The sequence below is a fragment of the Argiope bruennichi genome, chromosome 5 (genome assembly GCF_947563725.1).
Source record: "Argiope bruennichi chromosome 5, qqArgBrue1.1, whole genome shotgun sequence".
NCBI lineage: Eukaryota > Metazoa > Arthropoda > Arachnida > Araneae > Araneidae > Argiope > Argiope bruennichi.
This window is the reverse complement of record NC_079155.1, coordinates 33029085-33057021: the sequence shown is the minus strand read 5'-3', so window position 1 is coordinate 33057021 and position 27937 is coordinate 33029085. Positions and strand designations below refer to the sequence as shown.

General features: G+C 28.8%; 2 protein-coding genes across 2 annotated transcripts; one reads left to right on the top strand and one right to left on the bottom strand.

Moving 5' to 3' along the window:
• Window positions 1–1957: 1957 nt before the first annotated feature.
• Window positions 1958–15028, bottom strand: LOC129969581 (chromobox protein homolog 1-like). The gene is made up of 5 exons (XM_056084216.1): window positions 14908–15028; window positions 9227–9350; window positions 6399–6564; window positions 4575–4666; window positions 1958–2680 (listed from the first exon to the last, which is right to left on the bottom strand). Exons 2-5 carry the CDS (start codon window positions 9346–9348, stop codon window positions 2524–2526), a joined length of 537 nt encoding a protein of 178 aa, XP_055940191.1. The 5' UTR covers window positions 9349–9350; window positions 14908–15028; the 3' UTR covers window positions 1958–2523.
• Window positions 15029–15385: 357 nt separating this feature from the next.
• LOC129969019 (chromobox protein homolog 1-like) lies at window positions 15386–27304 on the top strand. The gene is made up of 5 exons (XM_056083415.1): window positions 15386–15458; window positions 19750–19918; window positions 22336–22498; window positions 22807–22901; window positions 26514–27304. Exons 2-5 carry the CDS (start codon window positions 19761–19763, stop codon window positions 26674–26676), a joined length of 579 nt encoding a protein of 192 aa, XP_055939390.1. The 5' UTR covers window positions 15386–15458; window positions 19750–19760; the 3' UTR covers window positions 26677–27304.
• The last annotated feature ends 633 nt before the right edge of the window (window positions 27305–27937 follow it).

The following is a 27937-nucleotide window of genomic DNA, read 5'->3' as shown; positions in this document are numbered from 1 at the left end:
TTAAAAGTCTAATTAAAATTTTGAAAAATGATTTTTAATGAACAGGATCATTGAGAATAATCTTGAAAGGTAATGAAAAAGGTATAGTGTCATCAATTAAGTATAAAGTAATTTTCTAAATGCATTAAAATTAATTAGAAGCCTTAAAACTGTTGCTTTCAGGTACATATCAAATTCTTAGTATAAAATAATTCAGAAGCATTACTTTTTACTTTCTCATGCACAAAATGTAAATATATGGAGACAGGCATGATTATTTACAAGTAGAGCAGTGCAGCACAAAAGCAGAAGTAAAAAAGAAGGGACGAAACAAATGATCACTAGTCTTATATAAAATGGGATTTTCACTCACACGCATGCATTTTTGCACAGCTTCAGATGAAATAATTAAACAGAAAGTGGAATTGTATCAGGAAATAAGAGAATGAAATTACTATGGGCTAAATTAAGATAAAACTTTGGAAATTAATTTGGTTTAAATTAAGAGTTTAAAATATCATTATATATATATATATATAGAGAGAGAGAGAGAAAGAGAGAGAGCATAAAATTTGATAGACTTCAAGTATGCAAAAATATGAGCATTTGGTGTTTTACAAGAAAGATAATGGAGTATTCACATTTTGAAAAAATAGCAAACACTGAGCATTGAAATTTGGACATTCCGACATTACATGTTGGACAGACAACAGTATTTTAATGAATCTCCACGTTTTAGACCTTCTTGAGTTCGAAAAACATATCTTTGGAAAATGTCCGTCTCTCTGTGACAAAGATAAATCAAACATACTATGAGCTAGACGGAGGAAATTTGGTATAGATTTTTATAACAGAATTGAAAATTTCTTTCAAATTGTGAGCAAAATCCGTTTAAAAGAAATCTGTTTATCCGGCTGTTCGAATATATAATAACACGATATCTATCAAAGGAAAAGAATTAGAAGAATAAAATTCGAGAAACAGATTTAACGTCTATAATCTTAACAATTTTCAAATTTTTAGAGAAATCCAACAAGGGATTCATCGTCTATCAGTCTGCATTTCAGAAACATTTAAACGCGATAATTCAAAATCGCAATGACTAAATACACCAAATTTGGCAACTGATTTTGTGACAACAAATATAGTTTGTGTCAAATTTTTGTTTTAAGCGGTTGGGAAAACGTAAATTCGATTTTCGGATAGTATTAACCGCATGCCAGAGATTAGTCACCAAAAAGAGGAAAAACACAAAGGATCACACAATAGATTCAGTCAAGATTCTAAATTCTCATCAAATCATGGATATATATATATAAAAGTTGAGAAACCCAAAAATTTAATCTGCACATTCTATATCACTTTCACCAGAACTCATCAGTAGTTTGTTTTGTTATCATTAATAGCCAATTCTTACAAATGATAAATTAAACAAAGTAACTTGGGTTGTGAAACAATTTTCAAGACAACAAAAACAAAAAAAAGAGCCATTACGATTTTATTAAATATTTCATGTTTTTACTTTTCAGCTTTTAGAGCATATTCAAATGGAAAAAGAAAAAAACTTAACGAATATAATTTAAAAGATTATAAAAGAATTATTAAAAGTCTAGAACAATTAAAATGTCATTCAAAATACTTGCAAGGGAAATTTTTAAGAAATAAGTTGTTCCCAAATACAAATTATCATATTTCACTTCATTTCAAGAATAAGTTACCTAATAAATTGTTTCTCCCTTTAAAATGTTTACAAGTTTTTAGTACAGCATGACTGTACAATAATTTTTTTTCACCACAAGTGGGGTTCTATCTGTTTTGTCTCCAAATTAGGCAGATAAAATAAAAGAATAAAGACAATTATTTTCAAACAGTTAAATGCTTTTATTGGAATATAAAAATTATAAAAGAGCTGCTAATAAATGGAAAAAAAAATGACATTCATGATAATAATAATAATAATGAATTTCTAAACAGATGGCATTTGAACATTCAACAATTGGAAAAAATAGGACATACTTTAAGTCTTGTCTAAAACTGGATAAAATGATAATATTTAAAAGTGAAAGATGCATCATATAAAAATGAATTGCTTTGAATTTCTGAAAACATCTATGCTTTACACATTTACTTGACTTAGAATATTAATACTTTGAGAAATAATAATTAAAGTAAATTATAAGCCAGAAATACAAAATTAAAATCTAGGAATAAAGTATGTAACTAATTATTACAGACTAGATACATAATCTGAACGCATTTGGTCCATATAAACTTAAGATATTCAAAACAATAAATATAAATTTATTATTACTACATCTAACAAACATTGTGAATTCCGAAGCTATGGTTTTTTTTTAAATGCAACAACAAAAAACATGAGTTCAGTTTTATGAGCATCATTTGTACATCAACATTTTTTTTGTTAAATTCAAAATGAATAACACATACATAACAAAAAAGTAAACTTGTTGAACAACATTTCAAAATGAATATTTACATGATGACAATAATTGTTTGATAAAATCTGTGAAAAAAATATAATAATCAAGCCTGGCTCTTATTTCCAGCTTCGCTCTGCTCGCCTTCACAGCTATTGTTTGGATGCCAAATTAATCGTTCCTCGTAAAATCTAATTACAACTTGAGGGCATTTGACATTTGCAATCTTTGATGAAACAAGATCAGCTTCATCACATCCTTTCCTATAACATAGAAAATAAATTTTGAAAATTAATGAATAGACACAGTTCAGAATTTTATAAATAACAAAATACAAAAAAAAAAATTATTATTAGATCTTTATTTATTTATTATATATATGTTAAAATAGTTTTGTCTAGACAGATTACTCAGAGTGTTCATTTTATCAGCTTCAATTTTCATAATTGTTTTGACTCTAAACATATTCAAGAGAATTAGATTTTGAAATGGGTTTATTAGAAAATGATAAATTAGCAGAATAAATGAAATATTATATTCCATTAAACAGAAAAATCCTCTTTTTTTACTAAATTTTTGCAGAAATGTGGATGTATATTCATCATCACTTTCCCTCAATAATGGTTATGGGTGACTTCGGAACTTAATTTAACAGACTTAATAGAAAAATGCAAACTACTCAATTAAAGAGATCCCAAAATGTTAAATATAGTCAAGATCATTTGAAATATTTGCCATTTTTTAATCATAAAAGGCCTTATCTTACATGTATGCACTACATTTGAATTAAACTATTTAGTAATCATAAAAATAAAATTAAAAACTACTTTTTTTCCCATTAAACATTTGAGCCATTATTTACTGTAGCTGGGGCATGTTATTTAGTGAAATAAATTTTGAAGAAATGCAGAATGCAGAAATGAAAATTATTCTTTCTCAACGCACCAGAGGGTACAGGTAAGACATTTTTGCTGAATCTCCTGCTAGCCCAACTCTGAAAGGACTGCAATATAGCTCTGGCTGTATCTTCCTCGGACATTGCTGCAACTTTGCTTAACGGCGGCCAGACTGAACATTCTGTTTTCAAATTGCAGCTTAATCTTGGAAGTGAAAATACCCAACATGCAATATCACCAAAAACAGTGACAAGTTAATAATTTGGGACGAGTGCACAATGTCGCACAGGCATGCATTAGAGGCTTAAAACCGCAGCCTGCAGGAATCCGCGGCAATCAGACAGTGATGGGCGGCGTTGTCGTTTTGCTCGCAGGCGATTTTAGACAGACACTGCCGAGTGCTGATCAGACCATCAATTCTCATACATACACATCAAAATTTCCATGCGAACTAAGTCACAGTAAAAGCTAGTATCATATATTTCCAAACATTAGCCATAAGTGCACCCTCCCTACAACAATGTAAACAAACTTTGTAACTTAAACTTCAAAATAAAATTAAATCGAAATATACTTTTTTTTAAATCTTATTATTTGCAAACATATTACAATTAAGGTGAAAATATCATCATCAAGATAGTAAAATTGTTGGAATATTTTCCAATCAAGTCACTGCAAAGTAAAATATCAAACACAACATGATAAGCTTTAATTCTGGCAACCCTATCTATAGCTAGCACATTTCCCTATCCATTTGCTGTCTTGTATATAATATGTAGTATCCATGCTAATCTTATTTTCTGTGACTTTACATTTTTTTACATGAATGAAAAGGGAAATTCTTATATGGCAAATTTCAAACTATAGGTGATAATATTCGCAGAAAATTCTAACAGCATGTCTGTACAGCATTTCTCCAAAACCAACTAGCAAACACAAGAATCATTTTGGCAACGACACACACAGAAATAAAAAGTGCCACATTTGGTAAATCATCACTTATACTGGATGCTAATGGAAAAAGCCAGTATTTTACAAGATTAGCAGATGCATATATAGCTTCTTCTATCTAGTTTCAGAAAAAGTTCCAAAATTGCAGGCTTATACACAGACATATATAACAATCAGTGATATAATTATGAAATAAAAAATATTGTATCAAAAAATTTGATGGCAGCTTTAAATTTTAAAAATTTTGCAATCAGTAATTAATACATAGCATAAGACTCCTAATAACTATATTAAAATAATAAATAATTACCATTTGATCAAAAACATCAATTCTCCAGCAGTATCTGTAGCACCAATGATTTTATCTGGCTCCAGATTGCGATCAAAGCCTCTTTTTTCCTCCTATAAATTGCACGGTGTCAATTTATATATAAGCCAGCATATAAGTTTCAGCATGCAATCAATTAAAATATTTAAATAAAGCCAGTGTTCCTGCAAACTTTTCTAATTTGCTCTTAAAATAAAATATATTTAAAAATTAATAGTTCAGGATAGTCATTACTATAAAGAAACTACATATATTTAAAAGAATATTTCAGATTTAAGCACAAGCATTATCTTAATAAATTGTTTATGGGTAAAGAAAGAAGCAGGTTGTTGTGGGAATAAAAGAAATAGGAAATTGTTATGGGAATAAAAAAAATTTCAACAATTTAAAATGAGTAAAATCAAGACTTGAAGTTTTATTGATCAGAAGATAACCAATTTTTAATAAATTATAAAGTGGGAGGGTGAAATATGATATATATGAAATCAAAATTGAGTAATTTATGTAATTCTTGTTTTTCAAAAACATAAAATATTAAATTACTATTAAAGAAAAGTATTTAAACCATATTATGCAAATAAATCAAAGAAAGCATATTATAAAACATACATAACATTTGCAAACTTATAATATTGCAAAAATTATATCAAATCTAAAAAAACACCCAACTCTCAATTTAGGTGTCAGATATGGAATAGTTTCATGCTCATTAATCACATATCAAATGCATGGTTCTAATTTGATTTTGGAATCCATAGAGAAAAAATATTCAGTGGTGCTGTGTAACACATACCATACAATTAAATACTAGTAACACAACAATTACATTGTTACATACATACAACAATACATTGTTGCATACAGGTACTTACGTATTATCGCAACCAGGTTGGCGCAATTTGTAAGTTCGAGTAAGAATTAGTCGCCAAATTTGTACAAGTTGAGTAAGAATTAGGGTCGCCAAATTTGGCGATTTATACGAATTTTGGCCTGGTTGCGTTAATACATAAGTACCTGCATACAATTACTATCAAGTAAAAATTAGATGACATGAGAGTAGCTTCCCTTTCATTAAGTATTATGTATCCTGAAAATTATTGATCTAAAATAATGCAAATCATGTTTTGATACTATTTCCTTAATGGGACACTAATCTTCGCACAGCTTTAAAACTGGCATTATTCAAAAAATGAATTACAGCAAAGTTCTGAAGTTTTACTCGGGAAATCATATTATCACTTTTTGTAAGACATAAAATAACTTCTGAATGGAACCTGAACTTCAACAGATACAAATGAGTTACATTTAAAATTCTTAAATAAGAGAGAATTAAAGAATTCTTCTTATATAATAAATTTTATTCTGAAGTATATGTAAATAGACAAATAATATATAGGAAATACTACATGTAATAATCAGCAAAACAATTAAGCATATAAATTTATTAACTTCACAAGTTGCTTTCAATAATTTTCAAAAAACAGATATGATGAACAAAAAAAAAGCATATTCAAACATTAACTTTTGTATTCGAGCAGTTTTTCCATAGACAGCAAAGTTTATTATATGAGTTTACGCTATTGAGTAAAATTGTTTCTTAAAATCTACTGCAAAAAAAAAAAAAAAAAAAAAAAAAACATAACAAAAACCATCTTTGGGAAAATTTAGTAATATTTTAAAAAATAGAGTTGCAGCAAAGTTAATTTATAAAAGCAGTAAATTCAAACATAAAAATAGAGTATGAGAACAGATTAAAACCCTTCAAGATAAAGGTTTAAAAATTCATTTTATAGATAACTTTCATACCTCATGCTTTTTTTTTACTGTCATTCTTGAAGACAGATCAGAAGAATCAGTCCTGCGTTTCCCTTCAATTGATGATCTTCTATCTTTTCTGTTGAACTGTCTTTCAAATTCTGCTATGATTTCAGGGCAATCCAAATTTTCTTCTGGTTCCCAAGTGTTCTCTGAACTATAAAATTAATTACAAGTTACAATAAGTTACTATTAATATTGTCAATTCATATCCACATAAGCATCTAAAGTCACTGGATCAATTCAAATTGGAAAGAACTTGCAAATTCTGCAATTCCTGGTCATAATATAAAAACCACTCCATTTACTGTTTTAATCTATTACTTTATCTATTTTATCTATCTACTAATCTATTTTAACTCTTTGTCTGTAATATCATTAACTCTTACATCAGAACTTTAAAACTTTCATATAATGTTTAAATAATTATTAAACTTTATTTAATAACATTTGATCACATTGATATTATTCCTAAAATCTAGTCTAGTTTTGACTTATCTTTTAGAAAAAAAACTAGAATGTATTTTACTAATTTAATTAACATATTTATTATTTTTTATAAGTTAAATAAATATAAATACAAATGAATTTTTAAAAAACTATATTTTTAAGAGTAGCAAAATAATAGAAACATTACACACAAATACTAGAATCATTATTAATACATTGTAGGGCCATGTTTGGAATGTAACTTCAATTTGACTGGGAATCAAATCATACAAGTGCTGAATAGTGCTTAGAAGAATATTGTACCATTCTTCAAGGAGATATTGTAAAAGTTCCAGGAAAGCTGTCAGTAAAGGATTTTGATTCTGGGTTGAGTACTCTAAAACTGACTATAATCATTTGTTTATATTGAGATCAGGGGAATATGCAGGCCAAGGTAGAGGTAAAATCTCTAAATAAAAGTGACATTTATACTTTAATACTTACATAGTGCATTCTTAATCTTAGCTATCTGTTTCTTTTAAATATAAAAAACAAACATCATAGTAATATGAGTTAGGCTTTAGTGAAGATGTGTATGTCTTGGATTTTTGTCAGAAGCACAAAATGTCCGACCTCTCGGACATTTAAACAGTCAAAACTGTAGGAGCCGAAATAGCTGAAGCAACTGTATCTCTGAACCATTTATGCATTTCTAAAGATTGAATAGAGATTTCTAGAGATTGAATTATCTTCCTGGAAAATTCCATTTCTTGCAGGAAACAAAGTTTGCATCACAGGATGAATCTTCTGTATACTTCTCTCCAATGATCATTCCTTTCAGGGTTACAATATGGCCAGCAAGATATATGATATGATATGGTCCGATATGATATATCATACCGGGCGCAAATGTCGCCAATTGTGAACCAAATGTGAATTTGGTGTAAGAAACTTGGCAGAATTCTACATTATTTGGCGATTTTTCACTTGCACCCGGCTAACGGAAAAGTACCCAAAGTTCGTATAATTGGAAAGTCACTTCCTAAAATTTTTAAAATGATGTATAAATAACTTTTGTATGATAATAAACTTTGAAGTTATGGCGGAAACACGTTAAAATTCTCTTATTGTTTTTTTTATTAAAATTTTGAAAAAACTGTTCTTAGTAGGTCTAAAACACCCAAGAAGTAACTTTCTGTTAAATTTCATGTTCCTAACTTCAATGTTTTGTGCTATATGTTGCTCAGTCAATCAGGACAAGCTTCTATATGTATAGAAGGATTTTTTATGGGGGAAAAAAATGTCTGCAAGGTTCGCAAAAAGAGAAAAAGCAAAAATTGTTATCAAAATTAATAAAATCTAAACCTTAAAGAATAAAAATTTCATTTTTTTTTTCTTTAAAAATATATTAGTTAGCTAATTAGGTTAAACTTAACATATTTTCAACCGATTATTTCAAAGGATTCTGTTTATTTTCTTAATGTTTGATGCATTTAAAGTTAAACATTGTTAATTAATCGATCTTACAGATTCATTCTGAAGTACTTTTGAATTAAAATAAAACAGAATAAAGGAAATTAAAAATTTCTAATCTGCATAATGTTACCCCAACTGGCATAGAAAATTCACGCATTTGCGTTACCATAATTGGTGTTGAAAATTCACGCTTGCGCATTGTGTTCTGATTGTTGACAACGGATACGGACTTGGTTTTGAAGGACAGATTATTTCAAACTATTCTGCTTATTTTTTTAGTGTTTGATGCATTTAAAACTAAACATTGTTAATTAATCGGTCTGTTCATGATGATTCTGAGAAAATTTTGTTAAAAACTTCTTGAGATATTATTTAAATTAAGAAAAATATTCTTTAGTGCCCATAAGGTTTAAATACTCAGCGACTCTATTTTCAGTACTCATACTTAAAAAAAATGCTTCGTTCCAGTAAAAAAAAAATATTATTATATTTATTGCAGTTAAATCACTTCTACTTTAATTTAAAGTATAAATTCTAAAGTATAAAGCTAATAGAAAATTAGAGAGATACATATTATATTATGGCTGAAGGCCTTTATAATATTATGAGTGAATTATATGACTATTAAAATTTGAAGTTTTAAAATATTTTCATGAAGAAGCAACTAAAATGGGAGTTCTATAATATATTTAATTATTAAAATTTTAACATGCAATAAGATTGGCAAACCGGCTGGTCGCCAAAGGCGGCTAGTATTTAATATATTCAGATAATTGTTAGTTTATCCATACAGTTTTATTCCACAACATTCAAAAATAAACTTATTTTATTTTCTATAAAAGATCAATTTTTTTCCTTGTTATTAATCATTATCGACTCATAAAAGTTTTAGTTTAATAACACATAATACTCACTCGGGATACCCATGCCATTTTAAAAAGTATTCTGTTTTTCCAGCAGTTATTCGCTTGTCAAGTATTTTTTCAACAGTATACTCTTCAGTCTTTTCCTTGCTCCTTTTGCTCTTTTTCGACATCTCTACAATAAGAAATAATATATTTAAGTAAATTTCATAATTTAGTAATATTAACTTTATGAGCCCACCTAATACAAAAATCCCAGGGACTCAAAATCAAAGGTAGTTTTTTGTCCACAAAAACAGAATTAAATCATCTCTTTCTTCAAAGACATTCTTAGAAAGAGACATCAACTGAGCTATAATTGAAATGCATGTTCATAATTTATACATTAAACCTCAGATTGGTTGTGACGCCCAATATGTAATTAAGGCATGCATTTTGTATTTCTTGTGTTCATGCATTCTTTAGATATTATTTCAAAGCTACTTTGCTATCCTTTGGTACCTGTCTTTATTATTCTCTGCTTAAGTTGAAGCCACGGTAATGGCTCATAAGTTTATTTTGTAATAAAGATAATTTATAATTACATACTGCCCGAGTCTATCAAATTTGATTTTAGGCTCAGGAGTTAAATCTTCGATTTTCATTCTTAAACACTAAAATCTACTGTAATTAGCTAGTTCTTCGATAAATGTTTATACACCGAGAAAGTTTTCATATTCAAATTTGGATTTTTAAATAAAAGTTGATGCTTAAATTTTCCATTATCAAAAATTGTCTGTTTTATAATTGTAAGTTTTCTGATAGGCATAAACAATCAGATTTTTGTAAGCAATCAAAAATCATTATTGCATAGCAGACCTGAAGCAGACTTCTTGATTGCAGAAGAAAGAAAGCATCATATTTTCTCAATTATGGGAAGAATCTGTAAAAGATTTTAATTTATATTTAACCTCTAGCTTACGGCTGGTACAACTGTTGTACCAGATTTTTTTTTTTTACCTTTCCTTTCGGCTCAGTACAACTGCTGTACGAGCAACAAGAGTTTGAATTTCATTCCCCTACTTGAACTTTCCAGCTGAACCCTAATTGCCTTGTAAAATCCCTTTTCTTCATTCACATACCTTAGGGTCGGGAGATTTCGCCCAACAGTTGTTATAATCATTGTTGGCACTAATAAGTCTTGTAAACCCTGCTTTGGCGGCAATTATTTTAAGTAACATTCCTGAGAGGTATGGAATGAGTTTCCATAGTTTCATTTGTGGGAAATACTTGTTGTAAACTTTCATCTTTTCCCCTGTTTCTTAATTCTGTAACTTTATAAATTCCTTAATATTTTAACCTAATATAATTTTGCAACTTTAGAATAATATATGGTTATAGTTGGGCCCATCTATTTGTCTAAATGTTTGAACCAAGAATTTACTTGAAAGAATTTACTAATCATTTGAACAAGAAGAATTATTTGAAGTTTCATTTCTGGCGGAATAGTATTATGAAGATAATCGGCACCCTAGACAAATTGTTACTTTTTTGCTCCCATTCGTCACAAATGATGCAGAAAAACTAAATGGAACCTCCGGATGTTTTTTTATTTTTTTCACTGTCATTATATTTTACATTGAAAAGTGACAAAACACTTTGTTTTGTCTTCTACCCCTACTGGAACCTTGAGCATACAGTGGATAAAAAAAGAATTGGCAATGGCCTATAAATGATCATATTTGATAACAAAGTATGTTTACAAATTTTATTTAAACATAGCGATTACAGAAGAAGAAAAGACAAACAAATATAACGAAATTTTCATTTAAATATTTTTTAAGTCAAAATCTACGAGAAAAACCAAAATTTACATGATAAAAAAAGTATTGGCAAAATTATAAAATTGACAAAATTATGAGCAAAAACAAAATCAGTATATGTTTAGTACTTTGTATGCATACCTTCTGCATCTATAACAGCTTGTAATCTATTTCTCATAGAGGAAACTAAGGTCTTTGTTGTACTGTTGGGAATTTTGTGCCGCTCTTGCAAGAGTAAACGTTCGAGGTCATCTTTACTTGAAATTTTATGTTTCCTGATTTCTAGATCCAGCAGGTGCCATAAATTTTCAATTGGATTGATGTCAGGCGATTGAGGTATGGTTTTTAACTGGCGAGGAGCATTGTAGAGTAGCCATTCACGGGTGAGATTCGCTGTATGATTGGGGTCATTGTCTTGTTGAAAAACGAATGACGTTCCCAAGCCAAGATTTTGGGCACTGATTTTTAAGTTATGGCGGAAAATGTCAATGTATGTATGTGTTGTCATAATACCATCAATAAAATACAGGTTGGCAACTCTATTAGCTGCCATACAGCCCCAAACTAAGACACTGCCTCCACCATGTTTTACAGTACCAGTTAAATGTTGCTCTTCCAATTCAGTATTTGGCCTCCTCCACATATATCGTCGTCCATCACTGCCGAAAATGTTAAACTTTGATTCGTCGGAAAAAATAACCGTGTTCCAAAACTCTTCGGATAAATCAACGTGGGATTTTGCGAAATCTAACCTCTTTCTCCTATTTAATTGCGAGATGAATGGTTTCTTTCTAGCTGCCCTTCCATAGTAACGTCCCGCATGTAAAACATTCCGTACAGTCTGTACACTGAAAGTCTTTTGCGAAGTGAAAGCAACATCTCTAGCTATCTGGGGTGCACTTATTTTAGGATTTTTCTTAACCTTGTTAATAATGGCATGTTTTTCTCTTGTAGAAAATATTCAAAGTCGTCCACTTCTAGTCTTATTTTCCGTTGATCCTGTTTCCCTGAACTTTTTTACAACACTTCTGACAGTAAATGAACTTATATTCAACTGCACTCCTACAGCACGATAAGGTAAACCTTCATTTCTGAGCCTAATAATCATGATTTTAACACTAATATCCCCTTCCTTCGATTTTGAAGTCATTTCACTGCAATAATCGCAAAATAATGCATAGACACTTTTGGAGTAGTTTTGCAGACTTTATACAGGTAGAGTTTCTCATCAGTCGAAACACGTGGCTTCAATGTAACAAAATTTGCATAGCAATTTTTTTTAGCAAAATTTGCATAGCATATTTTTTTGGCATGCAAATTTTCGATTTTGAAAGAAAAAGTTGTAGAAAATGCAAATTAAAATAAGTTTTACTATTTTTATATATCTAAGATGTCTTGTATTTAATTATGACAGCTAAAATTGCATAACATTTTATTTATTTGTCAATATGAATAAATTAAGGCAATTGCCAATACTTTTTTTACCCACTGTATATACTTCCCAGTTACTAATGCATTAGTCTAACACAGTATTACAAAAACCTACAATTTTTTTCAGTTTCAAATTTTAATACATGAACTGGATACATTCCAGCTAAAAATACATTTTAGTTTTGATTTTGAAAAATACATTTGGTTTTAAAAAGCTGTCAGTTTCACCATCATTTTTCATAATTTATGAAATTGATTGATTTAATAATTTATAATTAATCAATCATTAAAAGTTATAATTCAAAGTATTGAAGGAGGTTGTTAAAAATCTATCAAAAATAATAATTAGAGTAGTTTTTCTATATCAAAAGAGAAATATTAAAATCTTTATACCTTCATTTCAATCCACTGAGAAGTTACTAGACACTTAAATTATTCCAGAAATATTTGTATTGAAATAAAATAAAGTAGCTGCATAAAAAAGTCAGGAATTCCAAATTTAATTTTAAAAAGATAATCTAAATCAGCTGCTAGTAAAAATACTTGTATTTAATAACGAATGCTGGTCATTTAGAATGCTTGATATATTGTTTAAAAATTTTTTTTAAGTTTTTGCTAACTACTTTTCAGCATAATCACAATGTTATCTTATGTATCAAATTCTAAGTAAACCATATGTAATCCTACTTTTTAAAAATTAATTGTCTTAAATCTGGAGATTACCTACTTATTAGTAAATTTTTCTGCAGAAAAATAATTTTTTTTTTATAATTCAGGTATTTATTGTCTACAAAATTGAGCTTAGTTTTCAAAAATACTACACTGCAATGAGGAATTGAGATTCACAGCAAAGAAAAAAAAAATCACTATAAATAAATTGTAAGAATCGACAATAGAATAGGAAAACGTTATTAGTAATTATATTAAAAACCCTTCAAAATATGTTAGGAATAAAAATTATATTCGATTTCTGTGAGCACAATATATTAATACTAAAACATTTAAAGATATTTTAATCTACAAAACAACAGGTGATTGTTATCTATGTTATGCATAAAGAAACGAGAATATTTTTAAAAAGGAAATTTAAACTATTAGGATCTTTATGCATGATATATAAATCATAACATTTTATCAAAATAGATTAGTTAGAAGAATAACAAAATAAAATTTTCAATAATGTGTTCAAGTTTTATAAGAATTAAATTTACAGCTTCAGTAATGATTGAGATATTTATTTAATTACAAATATAATTGAAAAATTGATAAAATTTTGTTTAATGTGCTAAATAACAATACAGCAGTTATCCTATTTACATTTTATTTAATGTCATAATATTTAATACTTTCTCCTACAGAATAGTAAACCAATGTTTCGCGGAAAAAAGAAAAAAAATTGCGATAAAAGCTTTTTCTAGGGTTTAGACATGGTAAAGGCCGCAAAAAAAGCAACCGTAGTTACGACAGAGAGGACATCACTACAGGTGGTCGATATCGGAAATGTTATTTCCAAGAATCTTCTTTAAAAGAAAGAGAAAGCATCTTCTAGCTTTCCTCACTGAATGCCCGTATTCAAAGTAACTTTTATGAGTTTGGGTTCCCGAAGCTTAAAGATTAAAATACTACTATCATAAAGAAAAATACTATATATTACATTGTTTTAGGTTAGAAATTAAGTTACATTGTTAAAAAGCTAGAAATTGCAAAGTGCATTCATTTTTTACAAATTCTATAGAAGCTGACAAAGTAAAGGAAATATATAGTAAAATGAACAGAAAGGCACAAAGTTTCCCAAAATAGTATAAATTGCATATCTATCAAAATGTGAAGCTTAAAGTATCTTGCTGAAACCATTAATATTAAGTTACATAAAATATTTAATTAAAAATTTCAGCAACCATTAATCCGACAAAGGTAGATATTATCAAATCAGATCCTGATATATTATGATCTTAAAAAATGTATAATAATCTCTTACACTTCTAAATAAATATACAAAAAATAAATGTTTTAAATGATCACACTTCACTGAAAATCAAATTTTATTATTTTTTTAAGCAAATCTGAGCAATCAAGTATTTTAATCTAATGGGGGGAAAAAAACCAGAGATAGCAAATGATTCAAAACCTTTTGAGTTAATTTTTACAATTTTAAAAAATATAGAAATATCATATCAAAACTATCATAAATTCTTTGTAATTTAGAGTGAGATTAATCAATCAAAAATTGCTAGCTATCAAAAAATATGTTCATTGGCTGAAATATTTCAAATTTATTAAAAATCACCTTTTAAATAAAATAAAATTATTAATGTGCATTTATAAAATCAATTAATTCGAAAAATATGGTCTCATTCTTCTTTTACACCTCAAAATTTTTAATAAAAACGTGCAAGCAATTTATAAAGCATTTGAGCAAGATTATAAATGAATCATATCATCCTAAATTCTACTTCCATAAAGAAAAATATTATTAAACCGAAGTGAGTGTAAGTTTACCTGATTATAGTTTAACCAAAACTAGCTTTGCTCTAACACAGATATGCCGGTTGACGCGCCAAATGGAATGAAAACAAACAGCGACCTGCAGCAGACGATTTTGGAAGCCGGCTGCTTTTGTTGATTACAGAACATACATATGCGGCAATAAATGGCGGGAGATATATTTAAAGAACTTTTACCATTAAGTTTTACTTTAAAAGAATGAAAATAAGTTTACAAGATTATATATAAAAAGTATTTACTGAATTATTCCAATTTTTATTTCGGCACTAAATTTTATTTACTACACTAAAAAGAAGTTTTCTTCTTAAACAAATGTATTTAATCACTTAAAAAAGTTTAGTAACATTTAAAAATGCAACGATGTGTTGTAGAACATAATAAGGGAACCTAAGAAATATATATACGAAGAAAAATTCTCATTATATTCTAAATCCGTATATGTACTCAACATTAAAATATTAAGACATCGTGAGCTGAAGTGGAATTGAACTGAAGTGAAATAAATCATTCTATTGTACGAGCTTTCGTGGTTTCGCAGGGTTTTGGTATGTGAAGTATATTTTTATATAATTTTCTTGATTTATATATTATTCTGTAATATTGAGAGGCAAAATCATGTTTTTTTGCTTTTTAATATCGCATTATATCAAAAATTATCATTCTTACTGCTCTTAGCGTCGATTTAAGAATTGGCGCCTAAAATTAATTTGATGTACGATACTAGTAGTGAAGAAATGCTGCTGTAATTTTTATTAACTTTTTGCGTCTAATAATTATGAGCTTTAATTGTGGCTTTTCTCTCCTATTGTTTGGACTTTTTAGAAAATAGTTAGTTTATTTATGATTGGAAATCGCCGGTTCGCAACTTCCATTATGTTTTCTTTCGTTTCCACAAAGTACCGGTTATACATTTTTTGTTCTTTTTTTTTCCGTATGTTAGAAATATTTCACATGTTATTATGTTTTTCATTGTCGTTTTTGCTACTAACAAATATTTTATCTTCATAATTAATTTTTTTGTTTAGATGTACGAGTTTATTTTCAAATATTTCAAGTTTCATTATAAATTGTTTGTTTTTTTTGTCGTTGTTCCAAACCTATATATTGATAATATGCATCGGAAGTTAGTATCATTCGGCCAAATAAATAATTCTAAAGATATTTCATAGAATAAATTTTGTTTAATTTTAAGCCGAAGCTACTTCAAATTTGATATAATTTCCTAAGAGGAATTAAACATTAAATTTGAAAGTTTAAAATTAGTAATTTATCGCCTCTGGGTGACAATTTTTTTATTTCTTCTTTGATGTTGGTATATGATTTAATTTTTGTTATTATTTTGTCACATCTTTGGGTAATTTTTTTCCATTATATTGATATCTTGTGTTAATATTTTAATTTAATTTTTAAGGCTATACTGTGCCCTTTTTCAATAACTTTAAACTGATTTTTAAAAAAAGTTAGTTTAGCTAGCATCATTGTTTTAAAATGATTAAGAACTGATAACATAAGATTTTATAAAATGATCTAGAACATTTAATTACACCAAGTGGCAGGAACTAAAGAATTTTAGTTATTGGAAGGTTGTTGGTAAGCAAAAACTAGTGAGAAATTGAACTTGTTCTTTGTCAAAATTTAATTCTTTCTATAGCCAATTTTGAAAGAATAAAAATCGTGGCAATTTTAATAATATGAGATTTGATATACTTTTGGAAAAGGGGGAAAAAAAGAATTTTCATAAATCTTGTACATGTATTTGAATGTATCTACCAAAAGTTCTGCTATTCGATCTTAGATAGAAGAAAAGATGGGAAGGAAGCCTAGGAGAATATGAAATTTTTCAATAATAAAAGTACGAGAACAATGCAAAGATTGTAATGGCATATATCAAAACTTATGAAATGCAATATAATATTACTTTAACTCTTATGATTGAATGAATCAGGGTTGCTATGTTACTGAGAGAACAGTAAGAAAAACAGCAAATGGAAAAATGCAGAGAAATCTGAAAATTTTTGTTAAAAAAATGAGGAATTTTGTTTCTTAGTTATTTTTTCCTATCTGAAAAATGCTGATCTCTTAAGGATTGTAGTGATATCTTTCAAAAACAAAGCATTGTCATTCACGATTATGTAATATTGAAAATCGCTCCTATTCTAATTTCTCCCCCCTGCTGTATAGATAAGTCTAGTTTCTCTTTGCTATACAGTTCTTTTTTCCATGAGATGCCCAGATTGCAGGCAGTAAGCATGCGCAGGCCTCTGCAACTGTACGAAAGAATGCATTTTTCTGTCATGATTAGCAACGTTTAATCTGCTGAAGTAGTGCAGTGGTGTTCAATCTACCCTATTTGAGTTTATTGAATTTGTTGCATTTTGCTTGCTTTGTAAGAAGATAAGAAATGTAAATAATATGAGAAAATATGTACTTACTAGTTATGCTAAAAGATGTACAAGATTTATTTTCAGTTCAAGTGAGTCATCATTGATACTCACTTAAAAGAATGGTGCATCAAATCAAAAAATGTCAGATTTAGTGACTGAAAATAAACCAATTTTGAACTTTGTAGTTCAAGAGCAATCATTTAAAGCTGAATTTTTACGAGCATTGAAACTTTTTGCATCTCATTCATCCTTTCATTCATTCAAAAATATATCAGAAACATTTTCTTATATGTTCACTAAAAGTGAAATTACCTTTAAAAAAAAATGTTAGTCCATACAGTACCTTATTTGAAAACAAAATTTATTTCCTGATTAGATCTTTAGCTCCATGAAAGCAATAGTTGAAAAATCTACAGAGATTGAAGCCTTAATGCTTGAATTGCCAAAATTGAATAAATGGGGGGGGGGATCTTGCTTTTTAATGTTTTTTTTTTTATTATTATTAAGTTATATGTATTATGACAAAGATGTTTTGTTTTGTTTCACCCGAGTCCTTACTTTTGTGTTACTTAAAATTTAAAGAGCATGAGATGCAATATAGACTCCCCCTCCCATTATATAAATTTTGTTTTGCTAATTCTAGATGATACATTTTTTTTTAATATATGTACAAGAAAAATACATGGAATCCCCTCTCTCTTCCCCCCCCCCCCAGATTTGAGTAGCATCCCTGATGTATATATACACAATTCGAGTTAGACCTAATCTACCTAATGAAAGATGATGATAGAAGGGACCATGTGGATCCCAAAATACTATGGCAACTTTGCCGTATCTTACAGTTCATAAGTTATGGCAGATAAAATAATTGTGCTATCAGTCAAGGATAAATCCTACTTTAAAGAAGTTTGTAACTGACCTATTGTTAAAGTAATTGCTAATTTTTAACAACTGCGAAAAATGTACATGATGTTTATATTAGAATACCCAGATTAAAATGTAACTACAAGCACTGAAATCTTGAGGAAAAGCAGAACTGAAGTAACAACAGAATCTATTCAATTTAGTATTGTTATGGGTAGTCTTTCAAATATAACTGAAATTTAGCCATTCCATCAGCTGTTTAATGGAATTACAGTGAGTGTTTATATTATTACAGTGAGGTGATATATTTGATTTGATTGTGTGTTTTTTATGGCGCAAGGGCCAATACAGGCCAAGCTGTACCAAACTCGAGTTAAGATGTGATATAAAATCGCTTTTAGAATATGTGAGTTTGCTTGCTAATATTTTGTCTTTTTATTTAAATATTGATAGATATAATTCTAATGGATGGTTTTTTCAAACAATTTCATTTGATATCAGATATAATATTTTTGGTAAAAGTGAATTTTAGTGTGCACCCAGCTGCGCCAACAATGCCAAGTCGCCAATAAAGATGGCGGACAAAATAAACAAATACTTCCGCGGAACAGTTACGGTTATCATTCTTTTCCCCCCCTCGGGCATCTGTAGAAGGCACTGGACAAAATTTTTTAACTTTAAAAAAAAAAAAAAAACACCGTACGGCTTCACTAGGAGCGGAAACCTAGTGGCTTCGCTAGCACATTGAACATAAAGATTGTGTGGATAACAGAAACAGTACATAACCAAAAGAAAAGAAAAAACGGAGATTTAAGCAAGTGGAACATTCTCCATACAAAATTTCAAACAAACATACTTTTCCCAACTTCATCAACTCGTAAAATATATATATATATATATATATATATGCATATTTAACTCACCCTTCGTCCATTCTACAGGTTCGATATCAAACCATTCTCAATACAAAATTTCAAACAAGCATCCTTTCCTAACTTCATCAACTCGTAAAATATATGTGTGTGCATATTTAACTCGCCCTTCATCCATTCTACAGGTTCGAAATACAAATACTCCCGACATAACAAATTATGAAGACCAACCGTTATAACACCAAAAGAATTACGAGAATTGTGAAGAATTCCATTGCAGCTGTCTTTTAAAGTGAGAATGCAGACGATTTTTTTAAAGCGCATACTGACAATTAAAAATTGCAAAAGAATAAATATTTTTTAATTTAACATTTTTCATAATGTAATTGTAGTTTATGTACAACTCAACCATTGTAAAAAGTAGTAAACAAAACAGCAGTACGGTTGCTATAAGAGATATCCGATGGGTTGCAATATTGGCGACAAACAGCTGGTGCACACTAATTTTCGCTTAGACCATATTTTTAATGATGTTTATTACAAAAAGGATTTGGTATTTAATATCAGTTGAACTTCTGTGGTACATTTTTATCTTTCTTCCCTTAGTAATGTTGTTTTAAATATTTATTTTTAAGTGAATATCTTCATTTGAGATTTTTAAATCTGTATTTCTGAATTAATTTGATATATTAATGCAATATTATATTCTTCTCTAGCTTTAGAAAAAATGTCTAAGAAAAGTAAGAAGGATGATAAAAAAGCTGTCCCTGGGGAACCTGAGGTTCCTGCTGATGAGCCTGAAGAATTCATTGTAGAAAAGATCCTTGACAAACGGATAGTTGCTGGAAAGACTGAGTATTTTCTTAAATGGCAAGGATATCCGGAGTAAGATCTTTATTTATTTATTTTTCCTTCATCCATTATGTTAAATAGGGATAGCAAACCATTGAAAATTACCGTTTCAAACCACTGGTCTGATTTTTACTGCTTTATGTTATGCATTATATCCTTCTAAATGCAATATCAACCACCTTTCTGTACACTCCATTTTTCAGAAAAATGGTGGGGCACTGCTTTCCTGTATAATTCACTGTGGGGGAAATCCTATTACAGAGGTCACCAGCCAAATCCCTTAATTTTGAAAATTAAATTTCATATGCCAATTCATGACCTCTAAATCTACTGTTGATGCCGTCTGCATTTCAAACAATAACAAAAATATTGGCAGAACCTTTATTTTCTTGACTAGTTTTTCCAATATAAAATAGAGCAAACCAATTAGAATATTCTACGATTATTGTAATTTCAAATACTATATATAAAATGCAATTCACTAACTTTTCAAGGAAAATAGTGCATATGTGGATTCTGCCCTCAGAGTCATATATCGCGTACTTGCATTTATGGCTTATGCCTGAACCTTGTCTAGAAGGGTCATTCATGATTGTGTTGGGTTTTCAGAATGGAAGGTCTATCAGAAGACCAGTTCCTTTCCAGAGATTGCTCCTTTATATTAGTATTTCTCTCTGATATCAACTGTGATTGGGAAAGTGTGTGAATTATTGGATTTTTGTGAGTGTATACAGAATAAAATGTGAATATAAGAAACATGCTCGCTAATTATCAATTTTCCTGTTTGCATTTATTTTATTTTAGTTAGTGTTTTATTTCTCTCAGTTTCATTTGTGCAGTCGTAGCTATAAGATAGCATTATCTTTCCTTGGAGAATATGTAAATAGATAAAACATTTGTTTATGGATTATATGATATTGACAAGACTTTAAATTATGGATAATAAAATACATAGTAATAAAACTAAAACTCAGAGCAAGATGAGATTTATCACTTTCTGGGAATTGTGTGATATTGATTGTTTTGAGATAGTTTTGTATCAATAATTTAGTATATTAAATTAGGTATATTCAATTACACTAAAATATGATATCTTTATTTTTATTGCATTATTATTTGTGCATACATACATTTTTCTGAAGTTCAAGTATTGTTTGACAATAAATTCTAAAACCCTCCGAGCTTTTACACATGCATTAGGATAGGTTTAATTCATCAAGATAGGGGTGAGAGGAAAGATAAAAGGTGGCTATATTTACATTTAACAATAAAATAAACTCGGATTATTCGCAGGCTGAATTAAAATAATACGGTCAGAAACGACACAGTATTAACATACATGTGGAAGGGTTGGACAAAAAAAGTATTGAATAAGACGAATTCCGGAAATGTGCTCATTCTTCCATGTCTCTCTCCTTAATCAGATAAAATTGATGAAAAGTGGTTGTCTCAGAATATTGAAACGAACAGTAATCAAAAATACTTATGTCTCTATATGATGGGGAAATTAACAAAGTGCGCTAAAATATTAGTGTTTTGAAAACAAAATCGGAGGATTTATAAAATATCTATTGTTAAATAAGTTAGTGGACCATTTCCTCGTCTGCTTTTTAAAAAATGAAATCATTTTCTAAAGAATTGTTTAACATAAGAAATATGAAATGTTTTCTCTGGTGTAACCAGAGTCTGAAACTTAATGCATGAAGGAGTAGTCTCATGATTGCTAACATGCAGCTCTTTCGTGTGAATTACTTCTTACAAAAGATAAAAATATGATAATTTACAAGGATCAAAGTATTTAAAAGTTCTCATTGCAATTTATAAAATTCTAAGAACATGATCACAAAATTTATTTGCTGTAAATGGTTAATTATCTACCTTATTATTTTTACTGGTGACATTGTAATTCTAGAAATTTTTTTCAGGTGATGAAAATTTTATTGCAGTTGATTAATACAATATAACAATATGTAGTTTTGAAAATTCAGCGTTGAAATCTTTACATTGTGAAACTAAATTTTTTTCACGTGATCAGCTAATTATTTGTATTATAATGGAATATAATAGACTAACACATTTAAATTAGAGAAAAGAAATTGTAACCTTGTTGATCATTAAAAGCAACTCCATCCATAAAGATTATCTCGTCTCTTTAAATTACAAATTTCTAAATTCCTTGTATTACCTATACATTTCAATAACTTTAATAAAATGTTCAGTATGTTAGTTCTTTTAAGTTCTTAATACTGATAAAATAATTGTGATAAATGGGTTTAAAAAGCCTTGTTCTGGCTGCAGTAAAAGATTTTTAAAGACTTCTGTGTGCACAGATTTAAAAAAATTTTGATATACATGCATAGAATTTATTCTATTATGAATTTGGTTTTTGGGGGGGGGAATGTATAGCATGTGATGACTATAATTCAATTAACAAATGACTTTTTCCCCAGTTCAGAAAATACTTGGGAACCTGAAGAGAATTTGGATTGTCCTGAAATCATTGAAGAGTTTGAAAAAAATTGGAATAAAAAAAGAAAAGAGTCATCTGAAAAGAAAAGAAAGTTGAATGGAGCGGAGCAGGGAACTGAAGCTCCGGCGAAGAAAAAGTCAGAGGTATGTCATTTAATGTGTTAATTTCCTTTATATTTCATAATAGGAAAAACTCTTAAACTTACTATATTTTTAAGGTTAACTTTAAAATTGCTTATCTTTTATTATTGTGGCTAAAAAAACATTATAGAAACTTTTTATTTAATATTAGAAAGGAAATAAAAATGTATTAATAACTAGTCAAATAAAAATGCAGATTATTACTTAGCATTAAAAAAATATTTGAATGTTTGGTGAAGTGATAAATGGATAAACTAACTTTCATCTGCCCCTCCTGTTAAAATTTGATGTTTTATGCTTTCAATCTAAAGGAGGAAAAGCCCAGAGGATTTGATCGCCAACTTGAACCTGAAAGAATCATTGGTGCTACTGATAATGGTGGAGAATTGATGTTTTTGATCAAATGGTAATTTAATTTTTTTTAATGAATATATACTTGGATATGCTTACTATCTTTTAATAATATAAAATGTTGATGCTTAATCTTTCGTAATCTTAGTTTTATCAGTCCTCATATAGCTTATGGAAACCGTACTTGTGATAATGTAATACTTTGTTATAACATCAAAATTCATAAAATGACTTGTAATAAATTTTATTTTAGAGATGACGATTTATAGAAACTAGTTTAAACCCATTAAATATATTTGGTGGACGGAGTATTTAAAAATCTAAAATTCTCTGTCATCTGAAAATTGAGAAGAATGAATTCAAGAATAGTTGAGAATAGAAAATCGAACATTACTGATATGGGATGCTGTCCTGTGAACTTAAAAATAAATTGTATAGATAATTCTAAGTGGTTTTGAAAATCAAATGCAATGTTGTTTCATTTGCTTTTTAACTTTGAAGACCTTTCAAACTTTCTTGAACTATCTGACTTTCTAAGCGTGCTGTTATAAAATATGAACTCATCCAAGCGGATAAGTTAGTTCATGCTGTCTTTTACTTATAATGAAAAAATAACAACAAATGATTAAATACAAAAACTGTTACGAAGTACATGAATAACAATTCACGACTAAAGATAAATTTTCTGAATGACACTTGAACAAGGAATTTAGATTTGTATGGAGAGGAGAGAAAAATGCTACAATCTGAAGTTTTCCTGTCTTTCAATGTTATTTAGGAGCACTTTCTATTTAGAATTTTTTTTAAAAAATTGACAACCCTTTTACAGAATAATGCACTGGGTATCCAAAATGATTTCCTTCCATGATAACAAAATTTGCTGTGTGTTTTGTGCAAAAACGCCTTGTAACTGAGTCACAATGGTAATCCTATAGTTTGTCTTTATATTATAATAGTTTTAATATTTTAAAGATGGCTTGGCATTGATTAGAAAAATGTGTTGATTTTCTTCTATTTTAAGTATTAAAAAAGTATGCAATACTATTTAATGCTTCCCCAATCCCTATTGCCTTAAGATTCATGGAAGTGGGCTTGAAGAAGTCACTGCCTTCAAGAAATAGTGCTGACCTTCGCTGTAAAGAAAGTACACACCTAAAGCTGCCTTACTGGAGTCAGAGGATTTTTTTAGAAATGAAAAATCTTTTTTTATAAGCAATCTCATTTGGGATCCCTTTTGGCCTATTACTATTATGTCTCTTTAATTTCCTGTCAGTTCATGCAATATTTCTTTAAATTAAACTAAATGATAAAACTGCAATTAATATAACAAAAAAATTACTGAAACCAAGCATTCTCTCCCTTCTCCTTAAATATGACTGCTGAAAACAGGCTCATTCAGCATTGAGGTCTTAAGTGTACTACTGAATAATTTTCTTAATTTATATAGTATCTCAAAATATTCAAAGAAAACATTTCTGATTCATCTTAAAATTGAGTTTTTAGTTAACTTTCAGAAAGATTTAAATGATTTCCGTAATATTTTATTTTGATCTATAAATATACTTCAAAATATTCTTACACTCCAGCTTTTAAGAAAATAAACATTTCTATCTGTTGCAATTAAATCTGACCGATTTGTGAAATGTTGAATTTTACCTGGGTGGCCAACCGTTTGTGAAACCAGATGAAAATTATTTACAAAGATGGAATTTTTTTATATAAATCAGTAATTATTATCGAATACAATTTGCTGATATTTTTAAGTAAAATGGAACACTGTTGGCAACTAATGAAAATCAAACTTTTGTTGAGAGTCTAAAATAGACTATGGAAGAGAAAGATTCACCACCATATCTAATTTATGACTTATATAATGTTTTTGCTGAATGGTATGTCTTCCCCCCCCCCCCCTTCCAGAACAATAAATTGTCATAATTATCAAAAATGGTTTTAGGTACTATGGGAAAAGGCAGCCTAACTAAAGCCCAGCTTCTGTTGCTGTTATGATTTTAAGCTTTAATGGTCTGTTTTATTTAAAACAATATAAATGGAGCTCCCTCCCCTCTTATCTTCCTTCAAACGCTAAATCCATCATACCAGTGTTAGGAGAATGAAAGCATGAATTTTGGGTATTAATATTCAAAACTGGTTGTAAAATATTGATTCATTAATATAATTACAAAACAATTTATCCTAATTAAATAAGTATTTTCTAATAATTTTATCCCTCTTCTCAGAGATTTGTTGAATTATGAAGTATTGGGCATTATTGCTATTATTTCCGTAAAACTTGTGTTTACTTTTATTTATTTTTTTAAATTATGAACATGAATTACTAAATTCTTCATATTAATGGATGCTATGGACATCATGAAATGGATATTATATTTTCTTTTAACCTTTTTTTTTTGTGTGTGTGTGTGTGTTTAAAATTTCCCATATGTTCAACAAACTGCTCTATAATTTTGAAAAATTAAAAATGAGAAGTGAATTTGTTTGATACATTATAGGTATGTTTCATAATCTTCCTCTCTCCCCCCCCCCCACACACACACACACTTTACCTCTATTTTACTAGCTAAGCATTAAACTGGCATGATTTTTTTTTTTTAAGCTAAAAGTCAATACAATTTTGATTTCATTGAGGGATTTCTCTTATTTTGAGGCAGATTTCATTTTGTATTTTTAAATGTTTGTTTGTCAATAAAATTATTGTTCAGTTCTATTGATGGGTTGGTAAACAGTATGCATTAGGGAGATCCTACTGGAAGGAAACAAATCGTTTCATTCTTAAGCACTCTACCAATGTGCATATACTTTCATACTTCATTTTTTGTGAGTAAATTTGACAAACAGTTCTGAGATATGATTGGTTGGGTGAAAAGCAATCTATGTGGTCATGTATCTTCTGGCGTTGGTTAATGCATTTGCAAAAAAAAAAAAAAAAAGTTTTATATTGTTGCAGCTTATGTGAAATTCAGTAAGTAAAAAAAATTCCACCCTAAGAATTAAATTTTATTTTACATTGATTTTAGTTAAGAGTAAAATAATTTTTCAAATAAAGTTAAGAACATATTGTGCAATAATTTAAGAGAATAAAGTGACATCATTCTGAAGATCTTAGAAAGATGTGGAAAATGGGGAGATCCAGAGAATAGTAATGCTGACCACCCTGATTACAACTTTGGAACGATCGACATTTCCTTAATCTTAAGCCAATTAGTCATGAGAAATCCTGGTTGCTATTAGTGTATCTTAGAGATAGTTGATGAAATGGTTTAAAACATCTGTTACAGAATAGGGATATTTAAATTATATACCAGTTGATGGTAAATTAGGAAAATATATAGTCTAATCAACAAAATATTGTAATGCTTCTATGATAATATGAGTTATATAACTCTTGAAATTTGACGCTTAAAAATATTTTGTTGATAAAGCTATTAAGTGATCAATGTACATAATTATTTAATTGAAAATTTTATAGAGCATTACTTTGGGTGAACCCAAGTCATTTAAGTTACTTTAAAGGTCTTATTCCTCACTCCTTAGTTCATTCATTTCTCAAATAAAAAGTAAAAACTGTACATTTTATGTGAATAAATTTATGTGTTATTCCAACATTGCAGAATGTATTTATTATATAATGCTTGTTTGATTTTTGTAGGAAGGGATGCGATGAAGCAGATCTTGTCCCATCTAAGACGGCAAATGTGAAGTGCCCTCAAATTGTAATTAAATTCTATGAAGAAAGATTGATATGGCATTCTGGCAATACTTGCGATGATGATGAAGGTGGTGAGAAAGAAGGAAAGAAGAGTGCTGCTTGAGTTTTCTTTTGCTTTTACAATTTTTAACGGTGAAATTGTCTCCATCATGTAAATATTCATTTTGTGATATTGTTGTTTGACTGGAATATCATTGTTACATAACCAGCATGCTGCATTCAAAAGAAATGAGGTGTAAAGATGTTTAAATGTAGTGAAATTTCATTTACTTACGAATTTTGTAGTGTTAAGAAAACCTTACAGATTTAAGGTCAAAATTTCTTGTGTTTCCTTCAAGTAGCAACTGTGTATGTGAAATTTGTCTCACTCAAGTTTTTAAATGTCTTCTTAACATCAGGCATCGGAAGTCTATGGAGTTAAGAATCATTTTTCTTGGAAATAAGAATTTACAATAAGATTATTATTGTAACTGAAATTTCTTTTCTTTCTAGCTCATTCAACTACATGTTTAATGTCTTATATTGTAATTTTAATTCCATTTTAAATAAATAACCTGGTTTCAAAAAGTTGTATTTTTTTTCTGCCTTGGAATGCGAGAAGTTAATTCCTTTATACATTTTATAATTTGTTAACTATATTTCATTTATTTAGTTCTGTTTTCCTGTCAGTCAGTTGATGTTGAAAGTTTCCTGGTATGAAATTCATAATAAATAAAGCTACAATATTTGTAGTGTTTTGTTTGAATTCATCTTTTTCTGTTAGAATAAGTACTGTAGTTATCATGAAGGTGTTGAAATTATTGAAAAAAATTGGTCCTTCATATGTTTATATATCGACATTATAGAACTCACTAAATCTGAAATTGGCATTTTTGATTTGAAATTTTCTTAATGTAAATGTAAATTAATGTATTGAGCTAGATAGGAGCAATTTCATTTTTGCTCTTTGTTTGAAATTTGTTGATTTCTGTATATGTTTAGAAAAAATATTTTTTTGCCATGTGAACGTAATGATTAAAATATATATATAATGTGGCGCCTGTAGTGCCATAAACTTTATGCATAGTTTTTTTTAATCAGAATTGTATATTTGTTGCACATTTTGGACAAACTGTCAATCGTAATTTGAGTGTGTTAAGAATACAGGCTTAGATAAATTTTGGATTCATTTAACAAAATAGAGCGTTCAAAATGCATGATCAGTTTTCACCATCTTGTACAATACAAAACATGCTGTATTACATTGCTGGAGAAGGTGTACAAGTTGGAAGTCTTTACATCTCTTTCTCTTCACTTATTTTAATTCTGCCTGTGAGCAGAATTAAAAAGGAGGAGCAATTTCAAGTGTGCATAACAGTAAAAAC

Bases quoted from the DNA above. Each gene is read 5' to 3' on its own strand.
- LOC129969581 (XM_056084216.1), bottom strand. From the start codon at position 9,348: ATGTCGAAAAAGAGCAAAAGGAGCAAGGAAAAGACTGAAGAGTATACT. The intron at 6,565-9,226 runs GTGAGTATTATG...TTAATTTTATAG, and splicing joins AAATGGCATGGGTATCCCGA to TTCAGAGAACACTTGGGAAC. The intron at 2,681-4,574 runs GTAATTATTTAT...TCTATGTTATAG, and splicing joins TTGATGTTTTTGATCAAATG to GAAAGGATGTGATGAAGCTG.
- LOC129969019 (XM_056083415.1), top strand. From the start codon at position 19,761: ATGTCTAAGAAAAGTAAGAAGGATGATAAAAAAGCTGTCCCTGGGGAA. The intron at 19,919-22,335 runs GTAAGATCTTTA...CTTTTTCCCCAG, and splicing joins AAATGGCAAGGATATCCGGA to TTCAGAAAATACTTGGGAAC. The intron at 22,499-22,806 runs GTATGTCATTTA...TTCAATCTAAAG, and splicing joins CGGCGAAGAAAAAGTCAGAG to GAGGAAAAGCCCAGAGGATT.